The sequence below is a fragment of the Hydractinia symbiolongicarpus genome, chromosome 6 (genome assembly GCF_029227915.1).
Source record: "Hydractinia symbiolongicarpus strain clone_291-10 chromosome 6, HSymV2.1, whole genome shotgun sequence".
NCBI classification, from domain to species: Eukaryota; Metazoa; Cnidaria; class Hydrozoa; order Anthoathecata; family Hydractiniidae; genus Hydractinia; species Hydractinia symbiolongicarpus.
The window spans coordinates 8,912,113-8,923,733 of NC_079880.1; the positions used below are offsets into that span (position 1 = coordinate 8,912,113).

General features: G+C 34.7%; 3 protein-coding genes and 1 pseudogene across 4 annotated transcripts; 2 read left to right on the forward strand and 2 right to left on the reverse strand.

The window, feature by feature from the left end:
* Positions 1–148: 148 nt before the first annotated feature.
* On the reverse strand, positions 149–1,733 carry LOC130647008 (uncharacterized). Its single transcript, XM_057452710.1, has 4 exons — positions 1,624–1,733; positions 1,122–1,256; positions 869–935; positions 149–564 (listed from the first exon to the last, which is right to left on the reverse strand). The coding sequence occupies exons 2-4, from the start codon at positions 1,224–1,226 to the stop codon at positions 227–229; spliced, it is 510 nt and encodes a 169-aa protein (XP_057308693.1). The 5' UTR covers positions 1,227–1,256; positions 1,624–1,733; the 3' UTR covers positions 149–226.
* A 472-nt stretch (positions 1,734–2,205) lies between these two features.
* On the reverse strand, positions 2,206–4,323 carry LOC130647007 (pleckstrin homology domain-containing family D member 1-like). 2 transcript variants are annotated; one of them, XR_008982798.1, is made up of 3 exons: positions 3,725–4,323; positions 2,972–3,286; positions 2,206–2,407 (listed from the first exon to the last, which is right to left on the reverse strand). XR_008982798.1 is itself a non-coding variant. In XM_057452709.1 (3 exons), exons 2-3 carry the CDS (start codon positions 3,236–3,238, stop codon positions 2,225–2,227), a joined length of 450 nt encoding a protein of 149 aa, XP_057308692.1. In that variant the 5' UTR covers positions 3,239–3,286; positions 3,725–4,300; the 3' UTR covers positions 2,210–2,224. The 2 variants fall into 2 exon arrangements, 1 of the variants encoding a protein (XP_057308692.1); XM_057452709.1 differs by having other exon boundaries at positions 2,210–2,407; positions 3,725–4,300.
* A 790-nt stretch (positions 4,324–5,113) lies between these two features.
* LOC130647006 (protein ABHD13-like) lies at positions 5,114–8,295 on the forward strand (annotated as a pseudogene).
* A 1,767-nt stretch (positions 8,296–10,062) lies between these two features.
* Positions 10,063–11,307, forward strand: LOC130647988 (serine protease inhibitor-like). The gene has a single exon (XM_057454006.1). It carries the CDS (start codon positions 10,063–10,065, stop codon positions 11,305–11,307), a length of 1,245 nt encoding a protein of 414 aa, XP_057309989.1.
* The last annotated feature ends 314 nt before the right edge of the window (positions 11,308–11,621 follow it).

Sequence of the window (11,621 nt, forward strand, 5' to 3'; positions counted from 1 at the left end):
TCGTAAAAGTGCCATAGTCTCAATATTTTTATTTTATAGAAATTCCAGATCATAATTTCGCTACAGAAAAATATTTACAAAATATAGTTGTATCCTGTAATAAACAACGCCTGGCGAAAAAATAAATACACAAATAACTAGACTGAACTCTATAAACTGAAACATGTTGGTTTCGTTTTATCTTCACTATTGACTTAGTAAGGCAAGGAAGTGTGGTCACAACGTGTTAACGCTTAACGGATCTTTTCAACTTCTGAAACTTCGTTTTCAATCCTCCTGACTCTTTGGCAGGTCCACCAATCATCTCCTTAAGAAATTTAATAACGTCTTTTCGCTTTGAATCAATAGATTCCGATAAAAGTTTTAGCAGTTCGATACGAGAATTATCGTGCTGTGCTCTCCAGCAGACGAGCAATCGATACACTTTTTCTTGATCGTTTGCTAAACAGTTCGTGATTTGAAAAGCGTCTCGTTGGTTTATTCCGATCTCGTAAGGAATATTGTTCCAGTTGCCATCCGCTATTTTGTACGCTATTCGTCGTAGTTCACGATCGCTTAAACTTTCTAAAAAGAAATAACACCACAGTGCTAAAAAAATCGAGAAATGCTTAGGAGTAAATGACGAAGTTTCATTAGCCGAAAATATGCCCTCAAACTCGTCCTCAGGAGTTGTTAGCCTTTATCTAAATATAAAAAGTTTAACCAGTCCTGGGGATGAATTTAATATACCCTGTCAAAAGTTTTTTTCTTTTATGTAGGTTATAAACAAATGTTTTTAACAATGACTTTAAGCAGGACTATTTCTTAAGACAATGGCAGCGAAAAAGTTGACAAAAAACAAACTGTGCCATGCAAAAAGTTTACTTACCTTGTTCATTCATATCGTTTTCACTGTCGTTTGACCGTTCACGACTAACATTATCGAGTTCATCACCCTATACAAAATTGGCAGGAATTAAAATACCACACACTGCAGGTAAGAAATTGGTGCAACGTGGATCATGCTTCAACATGGCAGCAAAGCTTAGAAGTTGTATTTTTAAAATAAAGATCTAGTTTTCTAGTTCAGAAGACTGCAAAATATTTCAATTTAACAAGTAATAGCCCTTCCAGACACTCACCATCGAATCAAAAAGTGTACCATTTTTAATCGCGACAGGTGGAGTAGTTTCAGGCGATGGTGTTGAGTGACTCGCGTTGGACTTGCTTTCATAAAACGAACGCATTGCAGAGAGTCTTTCTTCAAGATTTTGGATCTAAGGTTAAAATATTCTTAATTACAAGGTCGCAAAAAAAATAACAGTACGCAGCACCGCTACCATTTTAATTTCTGAAACATGGTACAAATATTACCGGTGTTAGCTCAAAACTTTCGTTGCCAAACTCCCGTAAATAAATGTATGAAAGATTGAACACTGAAACATTAAAAAAAAGGGTAAATTGACCAGACCAGAACAAAAATTGAACAAACAACTTTGTTCAAAGGCCTTTTTTAGTCTTTTTCGATAATGGGTGGGCGAAAAATAGCACTAAGTACGAGATGGAAGATAACTCAAGCAGCAAGAGGTGAATTTGATTTGAAAAATAATTCATTAAAAATAGCGGGGAAATCACGTGACTTACTACTGTGTTTTGCTCGATTAATCTCCTCTCATGGTCAGATCGTTCTTGTTGTAAACTGTAAACTCATCCGATTCAACAAGTTGTTTCTTTCTTCTCTAAAAATATAAAACTTACTTGTAGTACAAACATCTTACTAGAAAATGAATTGAGCTTTTTACGATTACTAGTCGTTAGCCCGTGGAAAAATCCACGGGTTCGCCCGTCTTTTTATACCGTATTGCGTGCGTCTCACTACTTGCGCAGCTAAGATACCGTTTTGCGTGACGGACAGACGCATACGGGTATTTTATTATAAACTAGTCGTTGCCCGTGGAAAAATCCACGGGTTCGCCCGTCCTTTATATTTACCCGTCACAACAAAGTGGATAAAAATATATATATTTAATATTCGTATTTCCGTAACATCATTTTCATACTCAGCGGGGTGTCTGCGCAGAGACAGACAGATGACGGCTATTATTATGGAGATTAGGAGACATCATGAGAAAAATAAAAATTCATGTGATTGGTTTAGGCACGTGCAAAAGCAATCCCAAATTTGTATCAAATTTTAGAAGAACGTAGCTAACAAAATCATCAAGATAGCAGTTGGCAAAGTATACTAAACAAAATTCCCTGACCCTGCTCTTTGTTCTTTCTCTTCTTCAGCGTGCTCGCGCATTTGGTTTTTCTCCTTCTCATAGGCTTCGTCTGATTTCTTTCTCTCAAGTTTGAAATTCTCTTCCATGTTCTTCTTTTCACCCATAAGTTTTTCGTATGCGTCTCGCAATTTCTCATGCTCCGCCTGGTTAAAAAAAATTAAATTCTAATTAAAATTCTGACATCTAAGTAATAACAAAAGAAATCAGTCTATTTAGCAATCACGTTTCCAGACCTACGTTTGTCTCGCTGTCAGATAAAAGAAAGAAAACAGAGGTAGGTAAGAATGAGGTTGTTTATGGGCTAGCATAGATAATTTTGTAGTACAAATTTTGTTGCCTATTGCGCTACATATACACATTTGTTGATTCTACTGGACGGTTCAACAGATCCAATTTATATCTAACCCTATTTTCTTTTAATAATAAACTTGAAAAATAGTTAACAGTGTTTAGAATTGAACTAAATCGGGGAAAGATATAGACTGGAGAATTGAAAAAACAAAGCACATTGAAGCCATGACTTTGGCCGCTTGGTGTACGAAGAAAAAATGTAACTGTGTGAAAGCTTCAAAACAAGAATGGCCGATAATTTACTTAGGACACATAAAAGATCTTATAAAAAGAATGGCAGACACGAACTAACGTGTTTAGTGAGTAGATAAGAGGTGACTCAAATTAGAAAACGGAAAATAAAATTAAATTTCTACCTGTAACTCGGAGTTTCTGTCGGTGGCTAATCTTAGATATTCTTGAGCCACGTTCAACTCGTTCTTCACTCGCTCATACTCGCGGTGATTCTCTTTATACTTTTGACTGTATTCGTACTCCTTTTCAGCTGACGAAACGAGCCGATCGAAGTTCTCTTGCTCCATCGTTTTTCGATTTTCAGTCATTTCTTCCATTTGTTTTTCTAGTTGATTAATCTTGTTTTTAAAGTTTTCTGAAACCTCCACGTTCTTCTCCTTCTGGTTCATGTTAGCTTTTGCGAGAGAACTGTTTTCTTCGAGTAATATTTCACGCTCCTAATGACAAGACATTTACTCTTTTTAATGTATTATTTTTAATATATGGAGAAATCATAATTTTCAAAAACTTGGGAACATTTATTTTCAATCGCTTATAGAATTCAGCTTAGCGAACTTTACTTCTTAAACATAAAAGTCTATCTTTTTGGCGCCATAAGCAAAAACGCCTGTTCCATTCATCTGTGGTTGCACCTATCCACTCAAAATAATAAAACATTATTATGATGGCCAAACTCACTCCCTTGAAACATAGAATTTATGATGGCCTTACTTACCTACTTAGGGCTCGTTTTCATTTGACTGCATTTTCCGTTATAATAACGTTATAGCAGAAATAAATTCAAATGAAAACAAGACTTTTATGACATAGAAGTATTTTTATGATGGCCTCACTCACCTACTTAACATGAAACATAAAAGCCTGGTCTCATTTACCTGCTATAATGATTGAATTTTATTCATTAGCTCCTTCTTTTCTCCCTCCAAATTACCAATGGCGATTTGTTTGCAACGTAAAATGTTTTTTAAATCCTTGTTTACTTCCACGTTTCCAACATTCTCATCATCCTGGAAATTTAAAAGTTCGTCTTCTTTAAGCTCGAAACTTTGCATTTTCGTCTGCCATTGAAGTTCTTCTTGTTCAGCCTGTAGTTTATAATTTTCAAACTCCTCTTCAACTTTAAAAAGTTCAGTCTCAACATTTTCCCGCCGTTTCATTTCTTTTTCTAGTTTGATTGTCAACTCTTCTTTCTCCGCTTCCAGCTCCACTAACTCAGCCGTATGTGAACCAAACAGTTCCATAGTTTTTGCTCGTTCATTTTGTTTCAATAATTCTTTATTTTCTTTTTCTAAACTTTCGACACGCGAGTCCATTTCTTCCATTTCTTCAATATAAGTTTCTAGTTTAATGGCCATGTCGGTGTTTTCTTTTGTTAATTTATTAACACGATCCAGCTTCTCTTTTTCGCGAATTTCCTGTCCTCTTCTCAAGGCTGAAACAAGATTCATAATGGTTTTCAAAACAAGCCAACAAGAATACAAAAGTCTTTACAAACTGCTGGCCATTTAGCATTTTGAATAACATCGGCTGGCTGCCGGCCATGCAGACACTGCGTTTCATTTTTAAAAAGTAACTTCTAAAGTTTAAAAAAACTTTCCAGCCATTAATATGTGGCATTACACCTATTCTATATTTACTGATAACTTGCACACCTTGTTTAATTGGAGCTTCCCATGCACTTTTTTAAACTAGTTCTCAGGACCCTTGATAGTCATGGCTAGAATTTTAAAGCGAAGGACGATAATAATGGCAGGTAGGGCCTGTAGGGAGGCAAGAAGCATAGAAAATTTTTTGTCATTCTAGGTCTTGCGACTCTAAATATATAATCCAGCTAATATTTTTAGCTAGCTACAACAGTTTGCACATTTTTGTACATATGTGCATATTCTTTCACAGACATTATAGGGTAAAATGGCAATTATGTAATAAAAAAGTTATAACATGTTTTCAAGAACCATATACCGTCCTAATAACATGATTATCTAAACAAACCGCTCTAGCGACAATCTAGCAACTCTGCTGGCCACATAGCTTTCTTGGTTTTGACTATAAGCTATCCCTTCAAAGAACTTTGCAAAAATGCCAGTGCACAAGGCATGTGTTTGCAGATTGTCCTGTTTTTTAAAACAGGTGTAAAATAATAAAAAATGGATTAAGCATTTGATGTTTTAACTTTCAAACCTAGAAAAGTATTTATTTACTCATTTACTCATGCAGCCACGCTTAGTCTGCACAAATTTGCTCTATGTTATATGTAGATTTATAGCTATATATGTTAAATGGATGAATTAATCTCAAATAGAAATTTTGTATCAGACAAAAAGACTGGCTTTAAATCAATAGAAAAGATTGGCAAAATTGTGCTATTTGTTTTAATAAGATTTTGGAAAGCCTGCAGTATTGCGTTATTGTTTCTTTTTTTGCTGTATTGGTTATATGGTGGTATAGTGACATTGTTGTTGTTAATTTGTGCATTTGTTGGTGCATTTTACCATTACCAAGATGCACTTTTATATTTTCCTGATCAACCAGAGAATTCTCGGATTTTTGTTCAGTCACCAAGGTTTTTAGGCCTACCATACGAAAACTTGCACATCACTACAAAAGATGGCGTAGTTTTAAATGCAATATTCTTAAAGCAAGCTGGGGCACGATTAGGTATTGCACCCACCATTATAATGTTTCATGGTAATGCAGGGAATATTGGACATCGTTTAATAAATGCACATGTGTTGTATTCTTACACGGGTAGTAATATTTTTATGTTGGATTATCGAGGCTATGGAAAAAGTGATGGCTCACCAAGCGAAAAAGGTAGCTATGCTACTATGCTATTTTTTTTCATATCTGTTTGCTGCTCTATAGTTGAATTTGAAAATTTTACTATTTCAGGTTTTGAACTAGATGCCGTGGCTTCAATTGAATATCTTTTAAGTCGTTCAGACATTGATCATGAGAAAATAATTTTGCATGGGCGTTCACTTGGAGGAGCTGTAGCGTTTTCACTGTCTTCTCTGGAGCAATACGCAGATATTTTATTTGCTGTTGTTGTGGAAAATACATTTACAAGTATTCCAGATATGTCGAAACATCTCTTCAAATATTTAAAACAGTTGCCAAGTTGGTGTTACAAAAATAAAGTAAGTTTGTTTGAAGCTAGTATATTTTGTATCGCTACCTGGAAGGAGTAGTGTAAAGGAGTAGTGTAGCAGCCACCTAGACACCATATGTTAATTTAGATGCATGACTTTTATTTAGATCTTTACCTTGATAATCTAAGAGACAATAGCACTTTTATTAGTTTGTTGTTCTAATTACGTGTTTATGCCGGCAAAGTTATTATATCAATATTTTATTGGGATAAATTTTCGCGGGATTAAAATCTGCGTATTTTGACCTAATTCCGCGAAATTAAGTCCCTGCGAAAATCTGGAAAGTAGCCATCCGCCATCAGTTTTAATAATTGTCTGATCCGCGAGATTTATATAAGAAAATTTTCAAAAAAATTTCCATGGTCGAAATCTCTTACTTCCTATGTCCCTCCCCGTTTTCCCATAAGAAAAGAAAAGGGTAAAAATTATGAGATATTATCTGTTCTATATTTCAAAATAAACTACCTCTAGTCATCGATATTACAAAAAAACTATCTACTTTTTCACCTGGCTTGACTTTCCCAGCCGTGTGATTTTGATCTCAAGTAGCGGCATTCAAAAACATTGTTCTGATGTCACGATCGTGTTTGTAAATTCACTGTTTTTGGAGATTTTTTGACAATGACAATAGATTTGGCTGTTTGTCACAAGAGCTAATTTGCCAAAAAATAGTCAAAAATGTCGAAACGCAAAATATTAAAAAATAAATTATCCGCGAAAATAAGTCCCTGCAAAATGCTCCATTTTTGCGGATGAGCTTAACCACGAAATGTAATATCACAGTAAATTATGTTTTTATCATAGGTCTCCTTTTGAAAAACAGAATTAAATATATATAGTAACTTTACGTTACTAACTTTTAAGAAGTTGATGTTCATAATGCATCTTTCTTTTGTGTCTGACAATTATATAAATTATACAATGACGTGCTGTATTTACATCTCCAGATAACAATCCGAGGCAATAATATTTTTTGTTTCAGTATCCATCAATCGATCGTGTAAAATCAATCACCACTCCGACTCTGTTTTTGTCTGGACTTGCTGATCAACAGTGCCTCCCAAGCACATGTCAAAATTGTATAATGTAAGTCTTGTTGTGTAACGTAGCCAAATTGGAAATGTTTCTGCTATAAGAAGTCTGCAAGACTAACTACAATAAACTATCATTACATGTATTATATGGTGTTAGTCACTCATTGAAAAATATAAGATTTCCTGTATGTTACTGTAATGTCGGAGACTGGCGAAAAGAAAATTTCTGCTCTTAAAAAATTGCAAATTGTTGCGATTTTGTGGAATTTTTTGGTTTTCTTTGATGAGACCAGCATCAAAATTGCTAACCATTCTCTGATACGCTATTTTTAAATTTGTCGTACAAAATATGTTACTGCGTGCTTTAGCTATCAGGTGCTTATGTTAAACGCATCGAAACATTTGAGACAGGCACTCATAATGAAACGTGGCAGTGTCATGGGTACACTGACGTCATCAACAGATTTCTAAACGAGGTAAGACCTCTACAATAATTGTATGCCCAGTTAACCTTTTTTTGGATGAGGTGTGGTGGGTGGAATGTTAGGGTTCTTAAGTTGTTAAAGAGATCAATTCTCGCAGATCCTATGCATGGCTATTTAACACACGAAATACGTCCATACACTACCTTTTTATATACTAACAAATTCAGCGCTTCAACGACCAATTATAACAACAATTCACGTTTTTATCCAGCGGATTTTTAGTTTTTTTTAAAAAATCTTTCCTCAGCCTTAATTTTGCATACATATATTAACTTTTCAAACATAGCATGCAGGAGCCTCATTTTACATTTTTAAAAATGAAGCAAGTGAATTTAGGGTCTTTTGATAATTACGTAACGCTAAATTTGTCATTTTAGAACCACCCAATACCCTCATCGCGACTCGTCATGTCTTTATTTAGGACCCTAATAATCACGTCTCACGGGAAGACAACAACTGCATCTAGTACTACCCACCCCCGTTTATTTACCATCACGCAGCATCACGAAAAATGTGAAACGAACTTCGTTTTATATTTGAAAAAAGGGGGCGGCCCTAATTAAAAATTATTAAAGTAAAAGATCATAGTTCGATTTCGTAATTTTTAGTTTTTGGTAAATTCTTGTTTTAGGTGTACGAAGCAAGAAAACAAGGTCTTATTCCCAAACGACGGTATCGAAAATCACACGGTATAAATGAAAGTCCCGATGCTGTGATTGATATTTGATGTTTTCATAACTGTAATTATTTATAACATCATTTTTTCAAGAACTAATAAATAAATGTTTTTTTTTAGTTCTGTGATTTCATGTTAACAACACATTATTCCTGGTTTCACAAACTTAGATTAAATATCGTTGTCACCATCGCCGTAACATTCAAACCTAGTGGAGACGTTTAATTTAGTTGCATTTCTAAGACATAAAAAATATTTGCTATGTATTGGTGATAATTTCATCACAATCTTTTTCTGAACTTTTCGACCGATTTCTGTAAGAAATTTGTTTTGAGGATGACCCGAGGAGAAAGAACAGTTTAAAAAAGGTCCTCTAAATCACAATGAAATTGTCTTTAAATCACCTTTTTATTATCTCCATCATATGCAAAGCGCATTGTGCACCTCCGTCACATACATGTTTTTTTTAAAAAGCATATGAATAGTTGAGAACAGGTTCAGACATGCTTAAAGCTTACTTTAAACAACTTAATCTTAAACACTCATATAACATTAGTATTTAAGAAAATATTTCTATTTTTGCCTGATTTGCATTTATAAGACTAAGATAAAATAAACAAGCTCCTGCGTAAAGCCGCAAACAAAGTAATTTTGACGTCATCACATTGCTGGCCGGCAAAGGGGACTCCAGGGGAATTTTTGCGTTTATTAACATAGTGAGTAAAATTTGACATTGGGTTCGTTGCTCCGTCCGAATTTAAGTCGCTGGAAACATAAACGGATGTATGACGGCTGTAAAACCCTCGCTCGGCCCTTTTACACAACTAGCGCACCCACCAATAACTTGTTGACGTCAAAACCGGATTAAATCCAATTTATGTAATTATCATCTAAAACTTCGATAGGATTATCAGTAATCCTAAAAAATTATCCGATGATATCAAAACATCTTTATTTCCACCAATATTAGAAGCCATTTTTAAAATGACCGTGTACTATCAGGGTCACGTGATGTACTTTAAAAGATCGAGCGAGTATACTTTGAAGATGGCCGATGGTTTTAATATGGTGGAGGAGAATTATTGTTATTATTATTACTATTATTTACCCAGCACAACCTCTTGTTCCTAATGGCACTGTTATCAATGAAGGTGTACTAGTGCATCCAAAGTTCCCGTTTGTGTTACGGAAGCACAACATCCGCTCAACTAGACAATCACGTCATGGCATAGTAAAATTTAAATGACAAACTCATTTAATTCTTTAATTCTCTGGTGTTAGAGTACGTTAAACAGAATTTTTATTTTGTTAAAACTTTACCAACAGTATTGTTTGTGTTTCCATTTGATAAATGCCCAATGTCTTTTCGTGCGCTGTAGAACATTTCCGCTGAAAAAGTTAAGTTTCGCAAAACACGAAATTCGATTACACAGTATGTTTGTTTGATCCATTTTTTAACATTCCACTTAAAGGGTGGAGTTTCTTGTAAGCTGTCACGTTGTAACACTTTGCTGACGTCTTTACAGACAATAGAAAAATGCCATTGTTAAACCAATTAAGGCGTTACATCTTTTTTTTTTCAAATAACTTCCGCGTTCGATAGATCAAAGTAGTTTGCTGCATTACCTTGGCAAAAGCTTTTGCATACTTAATTTTTTTGTATGCAGAAAACACAAATTCATGAAATAACATTTTTATTTATTATTTTTTTTACGTCAGCACGCCTTATTTGACATTTCGAAACCTGTGTATATATTTACTTTTTTAAACAATGAATTTCACACTGTTAAGTTTTGTTTTTGTTTTCGAAACCGTCTTTAAATATGGCTGCCTGAACGTATGTTGAAATAACATTGAGAAGTGAAGATGGAAAATTTGATTATTCTCTTCGTGTTTTTTCTAAGCAGCGTGTTTGTAGTGGATGCTGACTACAAACGGAACTTTCGACAACAAAAAGTTGTTCATTTCTTAAAAAAACTAGACAGAATGGCGCAGGCGAAAAAGCTTGTAAACGACTTTAACTACAAAATGTTCAATCATATTTTAAATACTTCCAATGGGAACGTAGTTTTTTCACCGTATAGCATTTCATCTGCAATGGCGATGGTTCATGAAGGTTCAAAGACAAACACAAGAAAAGAAATTGAAACGACTTTTGGATGGGGAGGTATTGAAGAAAATAAGTTTCATGAACTCGTACAAGAGCTTGTTGAAGGATTTGAAAGTAACAACAGCGATGTTTCATTGGCCAATAGAGTTTGGATTGATCAAGAAAATGACGTTATGGAAAGTTACAAAGAAAACCTAAAAACATTTTATAAAGCAGTTCTTGGAACAGAAGATTTTCAAAAAAATTCTGAAAACGCCCGCCAAAACATTAATAACTGGGTTGCACAGCAAACTGAAAATAACATCAAAGATTTGTTTCCAGATGGTTCCATTGATTCTACAACAAAACTTGTATTAGCCAATGCTATTTTTTTTAAAGGAAAATGGAAAATACCTTTCGAGAAGGAGCACACCCGGAAAAGTGAATTTAAACTTGAAGATGGCAAAAATATTGAAGTGGATATGATGTGGAAAAGTGATAAATTTGATTATTTAGCAGAAACAGAATTCCAAGTTGTGAAAATACCTTACGCCGGAGAGAAGTACAGTATGTTGGTAGCTATCCCACTCAAAATGACAGCAAATAAACTTGCTCAAAGTGCTACTCCTGATGTTATACAAAACTGGTTAAAACGTTTAAAACCTGGGAGATATCCGCAAGATGTAGATGTCTATCTACCCACATTCAAAATACAACATGCCGTAGATCTAAAGAAGGGTTTACAACAGCTTGGAATAACTGATTTATTTACCTCTGGGAAAGCTGACTTATCTGGCATAAACGGCAAACGTGAGTTGTATTGTTCAGGCGCATATCATAAGGCTTTCATAGAAGTCGACGAAGAAGGGACTGTGGCAGGTGGTGCTACCGGTTTTGGAATAACTTTATTGTCCATGCCACCTCAAATTCGAGCTGATCGTCCTTTTGTATTTTATATTGTGGATCATAATACAGACGCCATTTTGTTTGCTGGGAAAGTGGCTGATCCAACATCGTCATGAAACTGACTTTGAACGTAAGGGTTCGTTTACATTTGACTGTTTTCGCAAAAGCTAACGAATATTCTTGTTAGCGCCTGTGCGCTTTGACAAAATTAAGAGGTTTTGCCCAAGTTCATGCACTAACAAAAAAAACTCGTTAGCCTTTTGTGCTATCAACAAAAATGTAGTCGAATAGGAACAAGCTTATAAACTAAACTTTTTTTTTAAGTAAGAGAGGAAACTACTTTTTTTAACACTCAAACTCTGTCACTCAAATTACATCACCCAAAACCAACAAAGAAAGTAGAAAATTATATCTGCATTTTTAGTTGAAA